General features: G+C 42.1%; 1 protein-coding gene across 7 annotated transcripts in view; it reads left to right on the top strand.

Moving 5' to 3' along the window:
* The window catches only part of pcdhac2 (protocadherin alpha subfamily C, 2), a 116,872-nt gene that overhangs the window by 54,846 nt on the left and 39,496 nt on the right, over positions 1-22,530 (top strand). Inside the window, exon 1 of one of the 7 annotated variants that reach the window (XM_004912782.4) lies at positions 14,392-17,505. The exons of the other annotated variants lie outside the window; for them this stretch is intronic. Coding sequence (XP_004912839.1) covers positions 15,010-17,505 — 2,496 coding nt within the window. The 5' untranslated portion in view covers positions 14,392-15,009. Of the gene's footprint in view, positions 1-14,391; positions 17,506-22,530 lie in introns of those variants that run through there. 7 annotated transcript variants of the gene reach the window in all.

Consider the following 22,530-nt stretch of genomic DNA (forward strand, 5'->3'; position numbering starts at 1 on the left):
ATGCAATAAATCCTTGATTTCCCTTAGTAACTCATACTAGAACAGCATACTGAGTAGTCTTTGTGTCCCATTGTCCTTGCTCTGTTTTATTCTACAGCGAAGGGCACTAAAAAGACAATATATACATAAAGTTTTTCTATAATAACTGGAAATATCTGGATTAATGCACCTGAATACTTTTCATATTTTAGCAGTATTGTTAGGGGAGGGGCTGATTCATTAAGATTCTAATAAGATTCATTAACAAACAGCAAGCAATGACTAGCCTTTGGATTAGGATTAGGTGGGAGCCATGGTCCCCCAGAATCCCCCTCCCCCCAGTTCCAGAAGTTGATGCAGGTGGGCAAGCGGGGTTTGGAGGTTTGCACATTGGCTAAAACATTTTAATGTCAATATTTCTGCAATTTCCAGGGGTATATCCATTGTTAGAACAATCAATTATGAATTAAAAAACAAATGTTATGTACCTTAAACCACCAATGAAAGGTTTTTCTGTCTGTAAGTTGCTGAATTTAAAAGTATTTGTTAAAAGTGCAGAATCTTTCTTTTATTTTTTTATGGCTGCCAGAGGCTGTTCCATAGGATTCTGCAGATAAGATTTCAAAGGGTCAAGTGCAGTTTGCTATGTGCAATTTAGACCACAATCACTTTAATGTTTTATTTTACCTACAATGCAGCATTTCCTCCCCATAATTCCAGTCAAATAGTTACACGCAAACACAGGGCCGGACTGGGGGGTGCAGGGCCCACCGGGGCTTTTGCCCCTGCCCCCGCAATGGCCCCCACCGCCTTCACACCCCCCCCCCGCAACACCCTCTGACCCCCTCCCCTGAGCGCACCTAAAGCAGATCGTGGGGGCCCACTGGATTTTTTTACCTGTGCCCCAGCGGCCCAGTCTGATGCTGTGCAACATCTTTTTCTAACAGCGTATTTCCCCACAAAGGCTGCAAAGTAACAGTAATATAAAACGGTAGCACAACTGTCATGAAAATGACCTAACAAGTGTAGGCTCAAACACTGGAGAGAAACCGTGTAGCATTCCAGCACTTTATTTTTGTAAAGTCCAATGACATCACACAGCGACAAATCCTTCTAAGAAGTAAAATAGCAAAAAGGCAGTTCCAAAGTCCCACAGAAGTAACTCCACAGTCTGAAGAAAATAATGGCCGAAGAGTAACTGAAGCGGTTGATCCGAAGTGCAGGAATCCTTTCCTCTCTCTCTCTCTGAAGACTGACTTCCAAGCTCTCTTTGGGGCTCTTTTTATGTCCCTGTGGGCCCATTCTCCCAGCAAGCCCCTATTGTTTCTATGCAGGGGTGGGGAGACATATAGGTGCCAGGGTAACTGGATTATCTGCCTATTGTTTCCAATCAGGCCAGGGCAGACGTGTTGGAGCCTTTGGGTATCAGTCCCTAATCTCATCAGAGAGAAATTAAATCAATTCCGCCATTGTTTAAGATAAACCCGTCACAACAACCAGCAATAGTCGCCACAGAATCAATTCATTGTTCAGATCAATTCATTTTTTATGAAAAACACCTTAGAAACAACCAGCAGGCTGGCTCCATGTATGTGCTCCATAGTGTAACATTATGTTGTGGTAAACTAATAACTGAAGCAAGACTCTAACTCTCAACCAATGTCAGGAGCACACAACATCTACATATATTGGTAGAGCAGACTCTCCAGCTCATGAATAAACCTTTGTGCAGTAAGTCAGGCTGGGGAACAAAAAGTGCAGCCAGACCAGAGCAACCAATGATGTGAATATCACAAGTCCACATGTCACAAACTCAAGGAATAATGCACACAATTCGCACATTTATTGTATAATAAGCCCCAAACACAATCATGTTTATGGCACCGTAACATGCCAAACAAGTCTCTATACATGCACTAAACACTGTATAACCTCACTGCACCCATGGGATGGGACCTCACTGCAGATATTTTCAGGACTAAGGGAAAGTGACAACAATGATGCAGTCCATTGGGTTACTGACTGACTGTATGTGGCTTATATGGGATCCCTTATCTGGAAAGACATAATCCAGAAATCCTTATGGAAAGGCTTCTCTCTGTACAATCAGAGAAAGATATATATAGATAGATAGATAGATAGATAGATAGATAGATAGATAGATAGATATTGTCAGCTCCGCTCACCACTTGCTCTCTTGACCCTATGCCTTCTTCTCTGCTCAAACACTGTGCTGCTGAGCTTACTCCGGCTCTTACTCACATCTTCAACTCTTCTCTGACTTCTGGAAGTTTCCCCTCTTCCTTCAAACAGGTCTGTGTCAAGCCTATCCTTAACAAGGCCACACTCAACCCGTCCTGTCTCTCTAACTACCACCCTGTCTCGCTTCTACCGCTTGTCTCCAAAATCTTAAAGCGTATTGTCTTCTCCCGTATTACTAACTTTCTTAACGCCGATAATTTATTAGACCTGCTGAAATCTGGTTTTCAGCCTGCGCACTCTACCGTGACTGCGTTGTGCAGAGTTACGAATGATCTTCAGGTTGCCAAAGCCAAAGGTCACTTTTCTATACTAATCCTCCTCGATCTGCTGCATTAGATACGGTTGACCACTCCCTCCTGATGCAAATTCTGCATTCAATTGCATTCAACAACACCTCATCTACAGTCCCTCTTAATGTGGGGGTACCCCAAGGCTCTGTACTTGGGCCGTTGTTGTTCTCCCTCTACACACTGCCCTTGGGAAATCTTATCCGTTTAATTTGGTTTTAAATATCATCTGTATGCTGATGATATCCAAATTTATTTGTCGACCCCTTCATTAACAGTTGAAACGGAGACTAAAATCTCTAACTGCCTCCTAGCTATCTCCAATTGGATGAACCAACGCAACCGCAAACTGAACCTAACAAAAACTGAACTAATGATCTTTCCGCCTAAGCTTGACCCTACCCCCTTCCTTTACTATCTCTATTGATGGCACCCTTATCAACCCTGTCAATTCGGCTCATTGTTCGGGGGTGATCTTTGACTCCAGTCTCTCCTTCTCTGACCATATTAGCACCACTGTAAAAACCTGTCACTTTTTCTTACGCAATATTGCCAAAATCCATCCCTTTCTTTCTACTGCAACAGCTAGACTGCTCATGCATGCTCTCATCCTATCCCGACTTGACTACTGTAACCTGCTACTAACCGGTCTCCCTAACTCCCATCTTTCCCCTCTACAGTCTGTATTAAATTCTGCTGCCAGAATTCTCCTCTCATACAGGCCCTTCCCCTGCTGAAGTCCTTATCGTGGCTTCCTATTAAACAAAGAATATCTTACAAACTCCTTCTCTTAACCTTCAAAGCCCTCCATTCCTCTGTTCCTCACTACATCTCTTCCCTTGTGTCTCCGTATATTCCTGGCCGACTCCTTCGTTCCTCGCAGAGCAACCGTTTGGTTGCGCCCCCCCACTACTACTGCTGTAAACCTTTCTGCCTTGCTACCCCTTACATTTGGAATGCCCTCCCTGATTTCTTCCGGAGAGAATCCTCCCTCAGTCTTTTTAAAACCAAACGTAAAGACTACCTTTTGGATCACTCACACAGCATCTGATATAGGAATCAGCACTTATATTATATTGTCACCTGCTGTGACCTAAAGCACTTATATTTGCCTATTTGTGTCTGTAAGTTACCCTCCCATATAGATTGTAAGCTCTACGGGGCTGTGTCTTTGACTCTTATCTTATTGCAACTGTATTTATTTATTTGTATTTATTGTTATACTTTGTATTTATCTATTATTATCTTAATAACCCCTTTTGTATTAATGTATTCTACTGTACAGCGCTGCGTACATAAGTAGCGATTTATAAATAAAGATATACATACATACATACATAAGTAAACAGGCCACTTATCTCTTTAGCTCCCTCTGCTGGCAGACATCAGATAGAGGAGGTCAGAGAAACCTTTTCTGCTTTTTTTGTTATTTTTATCATCAGGCAGGCTTGGTAGCCTCCCCAAGCCTCAGTGCAAACTTGCCTATGGCGGAAGTGCAAGGAGGGCATGTGTATATATGCTTACCTTTAACAAATGTGACTGTTCAGGCAGCTCAATGCAGCTAAGCACAACTGTTCTTGCGTTTGTAAACAACACCTTTAAACTTCAGAATTTATAATTTAAGTCCTTAGTCAGAGGTTCTGCAGGCGGAGGTGTACACAAGGGTTAGACACCTTTAAGCTTGTTACTTTAATGTGTAAAAGCTAAATTGCCTCTCTGTAATCTAGCAGTATGGTGTCATCTATCCATATGCAAAATGAAATATATGCAGGTAAAATGATGTTCCCTGGAAATAATAATAATGTAGCTTGTTTTATTGAATATTTGTACAAAAAGTCTAAACATTTATATAGGTTACATTGTCATTTTAATAGACAATGCATCCTCTTCTAAATGCATTATAATGTTATATGATGTTATATATACTAAAATGTATCTCCTTTAACTTATACTAAGAAATGTAATTGCTAGATGACAAAAGGCTCTAGAGAAAATGCCATGGCAACCTCAATAAGATTTAGCAGTGACCTGTCCTTTTCTGTGACAAAGACTCAACCCTCATCAATTAATTTCTGCCTTCAACTTGCCTTGACCCCCTGTGTGGATCAGGGTATGTCAGTAATAACTCATCAGGATAACTGGCACTGCCATAAGCGGCACATTCAGCTCACTTGTCAGTCTGGGTGACACTGAGCCTCTAACTCAACATTACAGAATTGTCTAGGCTTTGTTTTATAGCATGGTGAAAAGTACATTCTATTAACAAAGTAGATTTAATAAAATCTAAAAATAATGTGAATGTCAGAGCATATTTCCTGAATAGTAATGAATTCAGATTACATGGATGCCCAGATCCCAGTGCATTGTGTATCAGAATTGTTTAATAATCAGCTATGTAGCATCAAATCAGAAGATCGGGATCTCCTATGTACGACTTGAAGGCAAGGATCATTACTGTTCAAGGATTGCAGTTCAGTATATAAACTACCACATTTCTATCCATAAGGCAGGGGTCCCCCAGCCTTCTTACTCGTGAGCCACAGTCAAATGTAAACTTGGAGAGCAACACAAGCATCATAAAGGTTCATGGAGGTGCCAAATAAGGGCTAAGATTGGCTATTAGACAGTCTCTATGCACACTATCAGCTTACAGAAGGCATTATTTGGTAGTAAATCTTGTTTTTATTGAACCAAAACTTGCCCCCAAGTCAGGAATTGAAAAATAACTACCTGGTTTGGGGGCACTGAGAGCAACATCCAAGGGGTTGGGGAGCAACATGTTGCCCCCGAGCCACCGGTTGGGGATCACTGCCATAAGGGGTTAGTTAATATTGGCCCGAGCAGAACTGCAAGAGCTTTATAATAAGGTAAAAGATTACTTCTGCCCAGGATGTTGCGTGCACTTTGCGCCTCACACCAGATAAAAAATCCTTGAGCACCTCCTTGACTGGAACAGGCCAGCCCAGTCCTTACTGCTTGGCATTGCTATAGGGCCAATACACAAATGCAACCAGTTCTATATTTATGCAGGTGGCAGTTTCAGAGGACTGAGACCTACAACAATTCAAAGAGAGTTGAAAGTCAGTCAACCCTGACTTTTCAATTGGCCCACACCTTCACACTTACCTGGATGTAACTTTTGTTTATACTGGGAGCATTGCAAGCTGATAGAAGCAAGCCAGTAGAACCCCTGACTTTGACAATGTTTTCAGCAAAAAAACAGCAAACCATAATCATCACTAATAACATTACTTTAAGAATCAGATCCTTACCTAATCTTCTAGTAACATTGTAGTTTAGGAGATTAATAACAAAAGAGAAAAAAGGGAGTAGAGCTCTGCACTATTCACCATTCATGTATATCATAAATGATGCGGTTAAGAATGTAATGAGCGGAGTCTCTATGAGTACCGAATGATAAATATTGGGAAATAACCTGTAAGAAATCCATATTGCACCTAATCCTATGTGAACACAGTAATTTAACTTTTATTTATAAGCATAAATAAAAAAAGGAGCTCAACAAAAGAAATGCCTATGGGAAAGGAGTAATTGGGGAAACAGTGAGCATATATATATATATGGGCTATAGTTCAGTCCGGAGAGAACGGTGCACTGGGAGTTAATGATAAAATAAACAATGAAATAGCCTGCAGGCAAAATGCTACTCCAAAATCGCTATAAAACAATAGCAGAGACCATTTACTGCATGTAAAAGAGAAAAGGACTATGACCAATTTTACACTACCGTATGTTTACAATACACCTATCAGTGCATATCTAGCTCTCTGGGTCAGGGAGGTGGTGGATTCAGAAATCTCCTGTGGAAGGGCTGTATTTTCCCTAGAGCCTTTGCCTAGAGTGTCACCTTTAGGGGTGCTGCCCTCAGTGCTTATATAGTAAAAAATCAGTGCTTGAGCAGTGCAATGTAGTACAGCAGTATGTGCATGTGTCCATTGCCAAAGGAAGAGGGGACTGAGGTCTGGTGCCCAGGGCAGCACTGAACCTAAATACAGCCTTGTTCAGGGGGACACACATTTAAAAGTATAGTGTACAGCAGCGCTGTCCAACTTCTGTGGTACTGAGGGACGGAATTTTTCTGGCCAAGGCGGTAGAGGGCCGATAATGGAAGCCAGTTTGACCACTCCCCCTTTTTAAACCACACCCACTTAAAACCACACCCATGTTATCACAAGAGTTTTTAAGACGATACCCACATTAATGGCGGTAGTGAAACAAAACCCCAAATGGTTGGTGCTCACTATAGGGATATCAACCTTCATTCATATGTGAAAGAATTATATTGTGCCATATTAAGACACAACCTTAAATCCCTATGCCTCCTCTTCCCCTGTGGATAGCACAGCAACCCCCAGCATATAATTACACACCTTAGGGACCATATAATGACTATTTTAAAATGCTAACAAACTCCCAGAACAAACCCCTGCCAGGTTCACCTCCCACAGGCAGCATAGGGCAGGCAGAGTATGGCGCACAACACAGGCAGCATAGGGCAGGCAGAGTATGGCACACACAGGCAGGGTAGGGCAGGCAGAGTATGGCACACAGGCAGCATAGAACAGACACATACTCTGCCTGCCCTACCCTGCCTATGTGTGCCATACTCTGCCTGCCCTACCCTGCCTATGTATGCCATACTCTCTCTGCCCTATGCTGCCTGTGTGTATGGCACACACAGACAGCATACACTGACACAATGCTGGCACTGCTCCTACAGTCTGAGGTGTGAACAGGGGAACAATGTGGGTGATTACAGCCTGAGTCTGAGGTGTGAACACTGCAGGGAGTGAACAATGCAGGGATTAAAAGGTGTGAACAGTACAGGAGATTACATATTTAAACAATACAGGGGGGTTACAGGCTGAATCTGAGGTGAGAACCATGCAGGGGGCCATTTAATCTCAGTACTGATACCATTTAAAGCTTCCACAAAGGTAAACAATCAAAGCAGCCAGACAGGTGGGGGGCCACACAGAGGGGGTAATAATTATTGTTATTATTAACAATAATAATGACTAGAAATGCCATATTTAATATTCAGAATTTTGGCTCCCCCCATGCAATGACAAGGGAGTGCACAGCGCCGTATTTGTGATGCGGTGCCCCGAGGCCACCTCCCCCTGTGCACATGCGTGAATCACCAACCCCGCCCCCCACACAGCGAGCGCATGCGCGAACCCTCCCTCCGCGTCAGCTGCACATGCGCATACATTTCATCTCCCATACGGAGCAGTGGGGAGAAGTCCCCATTGCTCCATATAGGAGCAAAATTTTTGAAATTTATTGCGGTGGGGCGGCATGCCGCCCCTAAACTTCTGCCGCCCTAGGCCTGGGCCTTTGTGGCCTCTCCACAAATCCGGGCCTGGGAGTGCAGGGTAGGCAGGAGTGGTACCTGCCTAGTGCCCCCCATCGTTGTGCTCTAGACAGGTGCCTTTTTTGCTTACCCATAGTTCTGGTCCTGGGCGCAGATCTTTCCTGCTAAAAGGCTGTGGTTGCCTTGGGCTGTTAAAGGAACCCAAAATATAATGTGCAACATTTCTGCCCTACTTCTTTAGTTAAGCTTAAGTTCTTCTTTAACTCTCTCTCACTGATCTAGCATCTTAAAGTAATCATTTACTGTATTAGTTAAGAGACGGTAGTAGGATCTGCAGCTTCAACCAGATACACCCTATTGGGGAGATATGAGGCTTAGAATTCAGAAGTCCACAGTAATACATTAGTTAGCAAGAGGCCTCATATAAATTGCCCTGGTGTAAACTCACACAGTATTTCTAAAACAGCCTCCCTCATATATTGTAGCTCTTACTGCTTCAGGGAGCACAGGGTGGATACATAAGTAATGCCTCTAATATGGTAGCAGTATGGTCATCTGAAAATCTACAGAGTAGTTCACTAGTAGTTACACTGGTCTCTCTAGGTCTGGCTTGGGCCCTACTTGATGGAAGTATACAGAATTATATTCATTGCTGCTAGGCAGTCTGTCACAAAGAAGTTTCAACCTGCCTCTACATGTATAAAGTGTAAGCTAGACTATACTGTGCTGAGTGAGACATTAATTAGCATTTTAATGTATATGTATAGGCCATCTCTGATTCCCTGGAGTGCCTTATTATGGTATTATTCTTGCAATATTATACACAAGATATCCTGATTATTCATAAATTTCCTGTTATAATCAGTGCTTGGTGATGTTATCTGTGTTCCATGCAGTTGTAAATTATGTCTACCCCAGAGCTGGACAAATTCTGAATCTGACTCTATATGCAAGAGTTATTTACTTTGTGTTATCTTGCATTGCATAACATTTACGTTTAAAGGTGCCCATACACTATAAGATCCGCTCGCTTGGCGATGTCGCCAAGCGAGCGGATCTTCACCCGATATCCCCACCTACGGGTGGGCGATATCGGCTAGCAAGTAACTTAAAAAAAAAATAATCCGATCGGATTACATTTGTGGTTATGGGGCAGTTGGTTCGGGGACCGCATCAACGAGCCGATGCGGTCCCCGATCCGACTGGATTTTCTAACCTGCCCGATCGAGATCTGGCCAATTTCAGGCCAGATATCGGTCGGCCAGGCCGCTCTGTTCTGCCCCTACACGGGCTGATTAGCTGCCGCATCGGTCCAAGGGACCAATATCGGCAGCTATAGTCGGCCCGTGTATGGGGACCTTAAGCCTATAAAATACAACTAAAGGCACTATTGGAACTGTGATAACTTAGCATTTTATGACAGTATAACCTAAAGGAGCCTTAGCAAATGTAATGTAGTGTAAGCCCTATTTATTAAACCAGTGAGGGCAACAGTTCATTATATTTTAATTACTTTAAAACACTCTCATTTGTTGGTGTTACTGTTTTTTTAGGGCAGTGGGACACAGGGAGACGTGTCACTCCGATGTCTGAAGTCGCCTGAAGTTTCCTCTCAAGACAACTTTGGGAGACTTCAGGAGATTGCAGCGATGCGTATGCCATCCCACCGCTGATTTACATTCTAGCCAGTGGGATGGCATTGAGGGAAGATTAGTCGCCCGTAACAACGAAGATTTGTCTTGGGGCGACTAATCTCCCCGTGTGCCACTGCCCTTAAAGAGGCAGTATAAACCCTTTTTGACATGACATTACTTTATCATAAAAAAAATAAATCTATGGTTATTGGTATTTCTTGAACTAAACAGAAAACTAAAACTTTAAAGCTTTAAACTGTTAGGCCATATCAGTGTCATTAAACCAGGTCTGGATGCATAGTTAGCCACAGGGTAATAAAGGACTAATTTGCATGTCTCCTCCCACAATTCATTTTAGTTAGAGAGTCTTATTACTGGTTGTAAAGCAGTGCTATGTGTGTAGCCTGAGGCACGTGCATAACATCCATTGTCAAAAGGCTTTTTGCTGCATCCCTTATCCTTACTTACACTGCTCTGTAGCTTTTGGAAATGTCCATTCACTTAGCTTTAAGTCTCTTGGTACTAAAATACCTGTGGTCAAACAACATATGGTATCTGTACATTGTGTTAGAACACAGGTGGTGTGCAGTGAAGGAGTTACATACTGAGTATTGTAGTATATTGTTCTGATGAAGCGGAGATCCCTGACCTTTTGTGTATATATATTCTAACATTTGCTATATTCCCTTTTGGCCATGGAAGATTAGTCTAACCTGCTGAATAATGATCCTTTGCATGAAAGAGGGAGTCTCCCACGTGTTTATCTGTTACAACCAGTATCTCAATGATCAGGAGATGAAAATATTTAGATTTCATTTATTTGCTTGAAATCCTGTATTTTTTGCTGTTTATGATGTTTCTGCCTTTGATACTTTGCATGTGCTCGAAGGTCTGGCCCCAAAACGTCAGATGTAGTGTTATCGATGTTTATTACTAGTACACATTGTTTCCATGGTGACCAGAGATGTTGCAGCCTAGCAACCATTCATGTGTGGGGATGTGACAATTTCAGCCTCTGACTATGGTTTCTAATGCTGATAAATTTAACCCTGTGTCATTTTTTCTAGAGAAAAAAAAAAGATAAGATTCATATTTTCCAGCTTTGTGCGGCGTAGTAAATACAAGTAGTGTAAGAATATTTATATAAACAAGACTAACATCCAAATGCAAATACAACTATATAGCATAATGATGGCAAAGCTAAAAATAAAGGCAAATTCAGCAAGCATGCCAAGAGTATGCATTTAAAAAAGGTAGCTTCATTTATTCTGCTTGTATGTGGGTATATATGAGAGTGACTGGCAAAGTGTTTATACATTTTAAAATATGAACTGTGTACAGTAGGAAACCTTTAATTTACCAGGCACTGCTATTTAATACAGTTTATTCATATATGTAAGAAATTAGAATATGCTCTTTATGAAATGCATGATATGTAGAAGTATCATATTGCATCCTCATTGTCATTCATCTTATAGCAACAACAAATGACATTATTATAATGCGCTTGATCGCATGTCTGCAAACACTGTTGGTAGTAAAATATATTATGGGCCTATTTAACTAACATTGTGCTATTGGTAATGCTGTTTACTGTGTTATTGTAGAGCTAATAGTCAAAGAACTGAGTTAGAGATTAGAGGAAAATTGCCTGGATTCATTGTGGGTATGGGGCCATCTTAAATGAGCCTCGCTGGTGTAATAGAGTGAGGCTTATTTACTAACACTGGCAACTTAGCGCAAGTCCAGTAATACATAGCAAACCATGTATTTGATTACATTATTCTATTTGCAGTAGATGGAACAAATATGATAGCTGGTTGATTGCTATATGGTGCTATAGTACAAGGGGCCAAATTTGACCACTGTTACTAAATAACCCACATGGTATTGTAGCTCAGCTGCAGACTCTGAGGGTTCAATTACTTGGGGACAAAATTGCCTCAGTTCAGTCAGCAGTTTCATCAAACCACTGCAGGTAGAATAAGGAATGCATAAATCTGATCTGAAATCTGCAGCAATATCGGCCACTTTAAGTAAATGACCTTCTGTGTCTAATATAAAGGCACCAATCATGTGGCACTGTGCCCTTCTATAGTCACAGAACTCCATGGTGACTTCTTATAGCAGGTTGGTCATTATTCCTTATACAGGTATGGGACCTGTTTTCCAGAATGCTGGGGAACTGGGGTTTTTCAGATAACAGATCCTATACCTGCATATTTGTCATTTTTGTATTCAAAGCTATTATACATATATATAACTAAGGCCTGTATGTCCCCAGCCTACAATATGTGCTGATATTTGCTTTGTTACATTAAGCACTATTTACCTGCTATTCATATGATCAGTGATAATTAGTAATGCACAAAGCTCCTTAAATCCATACTGCTGCACAAAATTCCTTTTATTTATGGCCAAGCAGCAGAATGAAAAAACTAAGCCCCCAGGAAAGACGTAACTGCAACTATTATTTCCCAGCATCATAATAAATGCTGGGTAAAGGATACCGTAATGTTCATTTAAAACTAATTCTGGAGTTGGCAAGAAAATGGTGAATCGGTGACTGCTTGCCTGTGCCAACTCTTACTAAGTCTTACAGTGTTCATTGCCGAGACTGTAAAATAATCACTTGACCTCTATAAATAACAGGCCAACTGAATGGAAAAAGGAGCATTGGGGTTTCTAAGTCCATAGATATACACAGCAAACCAAGAGGCACAGATCTTCCCTGCTAAAGGGCTGTGGTTGCTTTAGGCTGGTACAGAACCCCAAAACACAATGTACAACATTTCTAGGCAACTTCTTTAGTTAGGCTTTAGTTCCCCTTTAAGTAAAGCCTGAATTTGTGGGATTTCCTTTGTTTCCTAGATAAAGAAATCTGAAATATTACAATAATGATTGCTGTTACTGCGTATTAATTAAGTGATATAGCTTGACATAGCTCTGAAGGAAATAGTACAGAAAGCAATGCCTATCCACAGCTAGGTTAATCAGGACATCATTAAAGCAAATGTTTTTAGGAAAATAACTACGCAGATATGTTTAAAAGCCCCTCAAAGCAGTTAACGTTAAATCAAAGTCATATTTGAGTGAAATATTTGAATCAACTTTTAATAAAGAGACCATATTGGAAAAAAACTTGAAATTATTTCAAACTTATTTCCAACTGTGATGTGTTATGAATGAGCCCTTCTGTATATATAACCTGTGCATCACAAAATCCAGCCTTTCCTCTATGTGAAATGTCAGGCTTTATTTCAGTCCTTCTTCCCACCTTTAGTTTAGTATAACTGTTGCTTGGCCATAATGAAAGTCATTACCTGAGAGGGAGCCAGTGTGCATTTGTGATCTGCTGACAAGTGCCTACTGCTCAGCGGATTTAATAAAGGTGCAAGGAATTAACAACAAAAGAAAATTTATAGATACCTTTTCTGACAATATTTCTTGTGATCATGAACCATAGGGTCGGACTGGGGGGTGCAGGGCCGACTGGGGCTGCCAAGTGCCCTGCAGGGACCCCCGCTGAGCCTTCCTTACCCCCTGCAGGGGCCTCTGCTGAGCCTCGCTTACCCCCCGCAGGGTCTCCCACCCGACGTCCTCCCCTGAGCGCGCAAAAGTTCAACACATCAGGGGAGAAACAGTCGGCCGGGGGAGCACCAGCAAGGGTTAGGTCTGGGCCACCGGGGCCCACTGGGTTTTTTCCCAGTGTCCCGGTGGCCCAGTCCAACCCTGATAAACACTAACCACCCCAGGCCTCAGTCCCCCAAAATTTCTCTGCTGTAAAGTTCAACTCTGTTTCTTTGGTTTCATTAACAAAAAATGAGTACAATGTTCATTATTACAAACACTAAGCCATTATTAGAAATTCACTTGACTCCCAATAGATGGGCTCATGTAACAGTATTTGTATAAACAAGGTTTCAGGTCATTTACTGGGGTTTACAACAACTTTGATTTTTTGCTTTTATCGCAGGTATATAACTTTCAAAACAGACATGGGATTTCTTTTTCCTTTATATGTAGGAAGATTGATGAACAAATCAGCGACAAATTTGCAAAACACAGCTACTGACTTTTTTTTGACACATGCGACTTTCTGGATGCAACTGCAACTTTTTCACTTGGCTAATTTTTTCAGCTGACAATTTTTGCAGCCATTTCGCGTAAAAAAAAAATGGTGAAATGCGAATCCATGCCTGGCGAAAAATGTAGCTTATCACTAATTGGGAAGTTATTTTTCCTAACATGAACCACTTATACCAGTAATGCAGCTCCCAGCACCCACAAACAGGTGTGGCTTTCAGTGGATGATGGGACTTGTATTTCAGGTGACTTTAGTCTGAAAATTGCTGAATCTAAATCGAGCGCTTTAGGGCTATGACAGACGGGGAGATTAGTCGCTGCGCAACAAATTTTCCTTGCGCGGGCGACTAATCTCCCTGAAATGCCACCGGCTAGAATGTAAATCGCCGGTGGGATGGCATACGCGGTGTGGCAATTTGCTGAAATCTTAGAGGTTGCCTTGAGAGGAAACTTCTGCGATTTTGGCGCCGCATATGCCATCACACCAGCGATTTACATTCTCGCTGGTGGGATGGCATTTCGGGGAGATTAGTCACCTGCAACAAGCAACTAATCTCCCCGTCTGTTACAGCCCTTAGGGTGAAGACACAAGGAGCTACTAGTAGCAGCTACTTTTTTCAGGGCTACTAAACACCAGAAATTTCCCTGCCATAGTCAATACTGAGAATTGCCTCTGATAAAACACAAGTAGAGACAATCATCAGCATTGTCTATTTTAGTAGCTGCTACAAGTAGCTCCATGTGTCTTCATCCTTAATTACCATTGAACATGAATTTGTCGCCCCCCCCCCCCCTTTAGCAAGCTCGGATTGCGTTGTTACTCTGGATACGGTATGATTAATATGATGCAAGAAGCTGGCAGCATGATGGCATGGCTGTGACTGCACTGGTACCATCTGTATGTGTTTCTCTTGGTACCGGAAGGAGATTGTCGGAAGCACCTGCATAGCCGTGGGGTTGCTGGTGTATTGCTGACATGTCGGTTTGCCCATTGGAGCTTGGAGCAGCATAGCGGCCGGACCAGCCCAGGACTGCGGAGCTCATGGATCGCTACCGCTGGGGAAACGCTGCCGCCCCATTCAGCTCGGTGCCGCTACTCGCTATAGGAGCCATTACTGGCGCTGTCCGCGTCCCAAGTGCTGAAACCGAGCCAGCCGCGGCTTAGCGCCCCCTCCCTCCCCTCACAGCAGCTGAAGCGGACGGAGCAGCACACGGGATAAGCAGGCTACATGGTGGCAGCAGGAAGCGGGGTACAGCCATGGATTTATTGGGGAGACAGTCGCCCGGATCCCGCCCAGCACTGAGCGCTGCGCACAGATGGTAACACGCCGCAGTTTGGTAGATGTGGGTTTATATACAAAAGGATGTAAGATAGATCCATGCTGGCTGGGGAGGGGTCGGGGGAGCGATTTTATCTGCTACAATGTCTGGTACCCGGGGTTGTACGGTGCTGCGGGCCCTCCGGTTGCTGCTGGTATTATCGGGCTGGGCGGCGGGGCAGCGGAGATACTCAGTAAGGGAGGAGCTCAGTCATGGGGCGTTTGTGGGCAACGTGGTGAGCGACCTGGGCTTGGATCTCAGGCTCCTACCCTCCCGGGGCTTTCGGATCGCGTCCGGTAACAGCAAACAGTATTTCGATGTGAATATCGGTAACGGGGTTTTATTTGTAAACCGAACCATAGACCGGGAAACTCTGTGCGACCCCGGCCCCCCCTGTCTCATCAACCTGGAGGTGGTTGTGGGGAACCCAGTGGAGGTGCACAACATCGAAGTAGAGATATTAGACATTAACGACAATGCTCCCAAATTCCCTAGAAATGAATATTATTTGGAGATCAGCGAGTCTGCCGTCCCTGGGGCCCGGTTTCCTATAGAAAGTGCTCAGGATCCTGACTTGGGCACCAACTCCATTCAAACTTACAAGCTTAGTGATAATGAATATTTTGCTTTGGATTTAAAGACTTTCAATGGAAATAGCAAGCTGATTGAGATTGTTCTGAAAAAAGCCTTAGACAGGGAGCAGAAACCTCTCCATCAGTTGCTTCTCACTGCCATAGATGGTGGCACTCCTGCTAAATCTGGCACTGCCCAGGTATCCGTACGGGTGATGGACACCAATGACAATACGCCATACTTTGATAAATCCACTTACAAGGCTAGTGTGCCTGAAAATTCCCCAGCAGGCACGTTAGTCATTAAATTAAATGCCATTGATCCCGATGAAGGATCAAATGGAGATGTCTTATATTCTTTCAGCAGTTACACTCCGCAGAAAGTTAGACAGCTGTTCACTATTGACCCACAAAAAGGAGAGATACGTATTAACGGTGCAGTGGATTATGAAAAGGCATCAGAATACGAGATCTATGTTCAAGCCACTGACAAAGGTACTGTCCCTATGGCCGGGCATTGCAAGGTGCTGGTCGAGATTGTGGATGTCAATGACAATGCCCCAGAAATAGTGGTAACATCCAATTACTCTCCAGTAGCCGAGAATTCTCATGATGAGACAGTCGTTGCACTAATGAGTGTAACAGACCAAGACTCTGGGTTGAACAAACAAGTTAGTCTCAGGATACAACCCAACATCCCATTTAAACTGACATCTTTTAAGAACACGTACAAACTAGTAACAGTTGGTAAACTGGACAGGGAAAAGTCTTCTTCCTACAATATTACAGTGACGGTCACAGATTCCGGGACTCCACCTTTGTCCACTCAAAAAACTCTGTATGTGGAAGTATCAGATCTAAATGACAACCCCCCTACATTTGAGGAAAAGTCTTACTCTATTTATATAATGGAAAACAATGCTCCCGGGGTGTCCCTGATCTCAGTAAAAGCTACTGATCTAGATTCCAATGAAAACTCATTTGTTTCATACTCACTTCTAAGAGGTGATATTGAAGGGCTACCGGTCAGTTCTTATGTCTCAATCAAATCAGACAATGGAACTATCTATGCTGTACATTCCTTCGACTATGAAAAACTGAGGGAATTTCATTTTGTTGTTCAAGCACAAGATGCAGGGAACCCATCACTTAGCAGCTCTGCCACCGTAAATATTTTTATTATGGATCAAAATGATCACGCTCCTACCATTTTATTCCCATCTACTGCCAATGGTTCTGCATCAATCGAGATGATACCTCGATCGGCTAATGTTGGTTATCTAGTCGCTAAAGTAATTGCCATTGATTTGGACTCAGGTCAGAATGCTTGGTTGTTTTACAACTTGTCTCAAGCTTCAGACCCTAAACTTTTCCAAGTGGAGTTACACACGGGAGAGATAAGGACTACAAGGAAGGTCGTAGATGACAGTATTACTAACTACAATTTAACTATTCTTGTACGAGACAATGGTCAGCCTTCCCTTTCTTCTTCTGCCACTATAAGTGTTGTGGTTGTAGACAGGGTTCCAAAAACCATCCCTGACACGGGGAGACTTATTCAAAATAACACCAACCTTTCAGAAATAACCATTTACTTGATCATTGCACTGTGCTCAATTTCATTTGTGTTTCTTCTGACAGTCATTGTTCTAATTATCATTAAATGCTTCAAATGCAGTGAGTCCGGGGGCTGTTGTGCTGGGGCCTGTGGCCAGAGGCAGCCAAACCCAGCTGACATCTATAAGCAGGCAAACAATAACATTGAAACTCGATTGCCACCTGGTTTAAAAGTGCAGCCACATTTCATTGAAGTTAGAGGGAATGGCTCTCTTACAAAAACTTACTGCTACAAGGCCTGCTTGACGGCTGGATCGGGAAGTGACACTTTTATGTTTTATAACACTGGAGCTGGTCCCATTGTGCCTGCCACTCATGTGGTGGCTACAGACAGACATGTGACAGCGCAAAATAGACACAGCGTGCAAAACCTGATCATTTTGAAAAGTGAAACCACAACTCCAGTTGAGGTGAGATTCATATTTTTGATCTAACTTGTATGATAATGTCATGTATAACTAGTCAATATACTGTACTTAAGTTATCTGTGGTTGTTTTATGCTGACTGTTCTCTCCTAGGAAATAATTCAGTACAAGCCAGCATTGTGGTATCAAATTTTTTTTTATAGATTTGCAAGCCGTGCTCTTCGGGAGGAAGGAAAATGTATGTCTTATAATATTGTATAAACTGCATGGAAATCAATGCCAGTGGTTATTGAAACGTTATAATGTGTATTAAGATGATTTGGGGATATTTAAAAATGATAATGAAGTTAGAAGATGGGTCGGTCCAAGTCCGAGGTTGTGTATGGTATGATATACTAGCAGAAGAGATGGTGCAAAGTAAATTGTTCAAACAAGGCAACCGCATTAATATACAGTACATGTTGTGTGTGGTTATGGGAGGGGTATTTAAACAGGTTGCACAGTGCAGTCCCCAAAGGTATCTACCAACAGCCACCATGGCCTAAGTATCTGGCCTGTGTAACATGCTTAACAATTGAGTACAAGAATAAAGTCTGGAACATTACGGAGCATCAGATACATTTAAGTTTCTGTTGAAGCTGCATATCTGCTAACTCTAACCATTACCATAAGCAGTGCATATGAAACATATCTTATACAGTTTTCATACTGCATTTTCTATAGGTATACCTCATAAAAAGAGAATACTTTTGGATATATTATTGCAGAGGGTATCAGCAGCATAATTAGGGGCCTGGGTGTCTCCCCTATCAGAACATGTGCCATATGCACTCTTCTACCTCGTAGGCTCTATGTTGCCCATGCTGTGTTCCCAAGAGGGCCCAGGTGCAGTTACATGCCTTCCCCCCTGGTTTTTACTCCAGTAAAGAGCTCATTTACCACGTGTGGGGCAAAGTGCCGGTTCGGTGGGGAAAGGCATAGCTCTACTCCTCCCCTAACTTGCATGCTAAACTTATTGCCACCTATAGTACGTCTCACTTCAGATTGTTAATCTGGCATAGGATGACAGCACATATATGCCCCTGCTACAAGTGTTTTGAGAATGTTCATGCAGGACATGCAATTTTGTGCCCCTTTAGTTCTGCACAAAGGTTTACGTGTAGACTGGCATATTAACTCCTGTCTTGCTTTACTTCAGCCTCTAAGACCAGCTGGTGTAATACAATTCCTACGTTTAGCAAACTTTACAAACTTTTTGGGGGATTTACACCTCTAGTACATCTCATGCTGCATTATTGAAACAGATAATAATGTTTATGGGGGAAAGATATATAAATTTATATTAATCTCCATAGTACCTTATTCCCTTATTCACCAGTAGTAGTGGTTAAAGCAAAGGCCAACTGACCAGCAAAGGTTGTTATTTTTCTTTCTTTCTTTTTTTTTTTTTCAGAAAGTGCTGTGTGTAATTCTCTTCCTAAAGCAGCCGTGCTGTCAGATACATGATAGTTTTAAAGAACTTAACTAAATAAGTAGGGAGGAAAAGTTGTACATTATGTTTTGGGTTCCTTTACCAGCCCAAAGCAGGGAAGATCTGTGACTCCCAATATGCCCCCAGTAGCCCCTCATCTTCTTTCTGATGATTCACTGCACATGCTCTGTGCTGCTGTCACTTACCTGAGCTTAGGGGCTGACTCACAATATACTGTATATACAGGTTATTAATGTCACTATATGATTATGATTAGTAATTTATTTATGTTTACATTATATGGGAGCTCTAAAACCAGTGCAGTTGGCATCAAAATATAATAACCAGACCTGGAGCATTAATTTATATGACAGGCGAACCTCAGTTTCTGCTTGATAATTTGCAACAAGCCCTCAGCTTAGCTTCTCAACAGCTGCCCAGAGCACACCGAACATGTAAGTGTCACTGACACTTTTAACAAAATCCAAGATGGGGAGCTCCTGTGAAGGCCTGGATCATTACTATTAATGTAGATAATAGGCTGATAGAGGTCCTTCCCTAGTAAAGCAGAAAATACTAGATTGCTCTTTGCACAGAGTTGATCCAGGGACTCAGATTTGGGAATTAGGGAAGAACTAGGGCACAACCAGTTCAAGAAAGGGGGTGCTATTCCATAAAAACATTATTGGGATTTATAACTGTTTTAGTGTCTGGAACCAATGTATTCGTTTACAGTGCACAGAACCATCACTTCATGTCTATCATTGTATTTGTTTGCCTCTGGGGCACCTCATTCACTGCACCCTGTGGATTCACCTCCACCTATTTGCTTCCCTTGGGCTCCTTGGCCAAGCTCTGAAGGGACTGCTTCCTTTTTTGGAGTTGGGAAGGATTATTTTTTACCTTTATCAATATCAAGTTGTGTTTTCCTGCTGTCCACTAGATCAAACCAAACTTTGAATTTGTGTAGTTTTTCAGTGTCATGTACTATGTAAATATGCAGCATGAATAACTTGTTTCAAAGCTTCCTGTTCATGAATGAATAGTATTCTGTAGTAGTTGTTGCATTTGTTGTTTCCTAAAATATATTTCAGCTGTAGATACAGGTTTCAACTACAGAAATCCAATCAAAGAATATATGGCACTGTATGCCACAGAGCATAAAGAAAGCTTCTCTAGGTCCTACAAAACCTTTTATATGTTTTGCAGAGAATCCTTTATCCTCTGTACTGTAGGTCCATTAGTGTTGAAATCTGTGAAATAAATGGATCTTCCAATTCTTTGAAAACTTGGCAGGATGCAGCGAGCGACTTTAAAGTCCCTGTTTACCACTTCATGGGCCAAGACTTCATATCTGACTGAAAATTTCTACGCAGTCAGCTGTGCACCAATTTATGTTCATCAATATATTCATGTAAAAATAACATGCATGGACAGATTGCTTCTTTATGATTTTACAAGAGCAAATGTTTGTTGTTCGGTAATGGTTTACTGCACCCATTAGAGCATAGAATGACCTTCTGCTTTATCATTTTATCAAGGACAGCCAGCCAGGAGCAGCCAGAGACTGATGGTGCAGCATTTAGCGCAGTAACACAAATCATTTGGGGCAAAACTCTTTGAGGGTTTATGAGTATTTCATTTGATTTTTTATGTTTGAGTCATATTGGTCACTATTTGTATTCGTACAGGTTTGTATATCTATGTGTATATATAAGTATTCTCTAGGGGTCATTTGGAGGGGTTGGACCTTATGGACTTCTGTCTATGTTCAACCGAAATATATGTAACTATTTGAAGATCTGGTCACACAGAAAAGAGTTTCAGTAATATGAACAACGATGATACTAAATTGTTCAAAAACTCAAAAGTTTAATGCAGAATGCTGCCACTTTGCAGAGCACTTTGACTAAATTGGAAAACCGGGCAGCAAAATGGAAAATGAGGTTCAGTGTTGAAAAAGGCAAAGTTATGCACTTTGGCAGAAATAATATAAAAACTAGTTATACACTAAATAGGAGTACATTGAGGGGATCCTTAATTGAGAAGGATCTGGGGATTTTTGTAGATAAAAAGTTGTCTAATTCTGTGGCTACTTAAGCAAATAAAGTGCTGTCCCATTGACTCAAGGGATGAAAACATAATTTTGCCTCTTTATAGGTCCCTGGTAAGGCCTCACCCTGAGTATGCGGTGCAGTTTTGGGCTCCAGTCCTTAAGAAGGATATTAATGAGCTGGAGAGAGTGCAGAGACTGCAGCTAAACTGGTAAAGGGGATGGGAGATTTAAGCTATGAGGTTAGACTGTCAGGGTTGGGGTTGTTTTCTCTGGAAAAGAGGCGCTTGTGACATGATTACTCTGTACAAGTACATTATAGAGGATTATAGACAGACAGGGGATATTCTTTTTTCCTATTAAAAGGATAAGCGCACCAGAGGCCCCCCCCCTTTACTAACAGAACTTTCATTTGAAGCAGCGTGTTTTTTTTCACGGGGAGGGCAGTGAGGTTGGGGAATGCCCTTCCTAGTGATGTTGTGATGGTAGATTCTGTTAATGCCTATAAGAGGGGCCTGGATGATTTCTTGAACAAGCATAATATCCAAGGCTATTGTGATACTAAAATCTACTATTAGCGTAGATATTGCTATATATATATATATATATATATATATATATATATATATATATATATATATATATATATATATATATATATATATATATATGAAAGTGTATAGCTAGTATATTTTTAAAAAAGGGGCAGTCTGGTATCACTAAGAAATTGACTTTTGTATCACATTGCACCTACATACAGTCATGGTGAGAGTGGATATCTCCAATCCAATCAGTGTCGGACTGTGGTGCCAAGGGCCCCCCAGAAAACCCTTAGACCTTAGGCCCACTCTCCCCTTCTCTGTTCACTCACTTTCTTTAGTCTCTTAATTACTTCTTCTTACATACTATTTTCTATCCTTTCCTGTATTCCTTCTGTTCCTTCTCATATAGAATTGAGTAATGGCCATGGTGGAGGCATACAAGGCAAATGGTTGGGGGAGCAGGAGGGCCCACTGACACCTGGGCCCACCGGGAGTTTTCCTGCTATCCTGGTGGGCCAGTCCGACACTGAATCCAATCATAAAACCCATCTATTGCCACGGGCTCTATATGTCTGCAGGATACATGAAAGAGTTGTATCTGAGGGTGAGCCTAACCCAGGCTGTGGTTACAATAGTATGGTAGCTTGGACACAGTTTCATGGTGTTTGCAGCACCTTAAGGCTCATGGCCTATGGGGAGATTACTTGCCCGTGGAAAATCTTGGCTATCATGGCGGCTAATCTCCCTGAAATGCCTTTCCACTGGCAATAAAGTGAATCACCATTAGAAGTGCATCTTTTCCGAAGTTGCACAAAGTTTCCTCCTGCAGGAAAACAAACAGGTAAACAAAGCAATGTGTATGCATTTCCATCACTGACACACTTTGTTGCCCGTGCAAAGGTATTTCAAGGAGATTAGTTGCCTGCGGTAGCAAAGATTTAACCCCGGACAAATAATCTCTACATGGGCCATCAGCCTAAAGCTGCTGAAGATAAGATGGTTC

The sequence above is a fragment of the Xenopus tropicalis genome, chromosome 3, assembly GCF_000004195.4.
Source record: "Xenopus tropicalis strain Nigerian chromosome 3, UCB_Xtro_10.0, whole genome shotgun sequence".
Classification (NCBI taxonomy): domain Eukaryota; kingdom Metazoa; phylum Chordata; class Amphibia; order Anura; family Pipidae; genus Xenopus; species Xenopus tropicalis.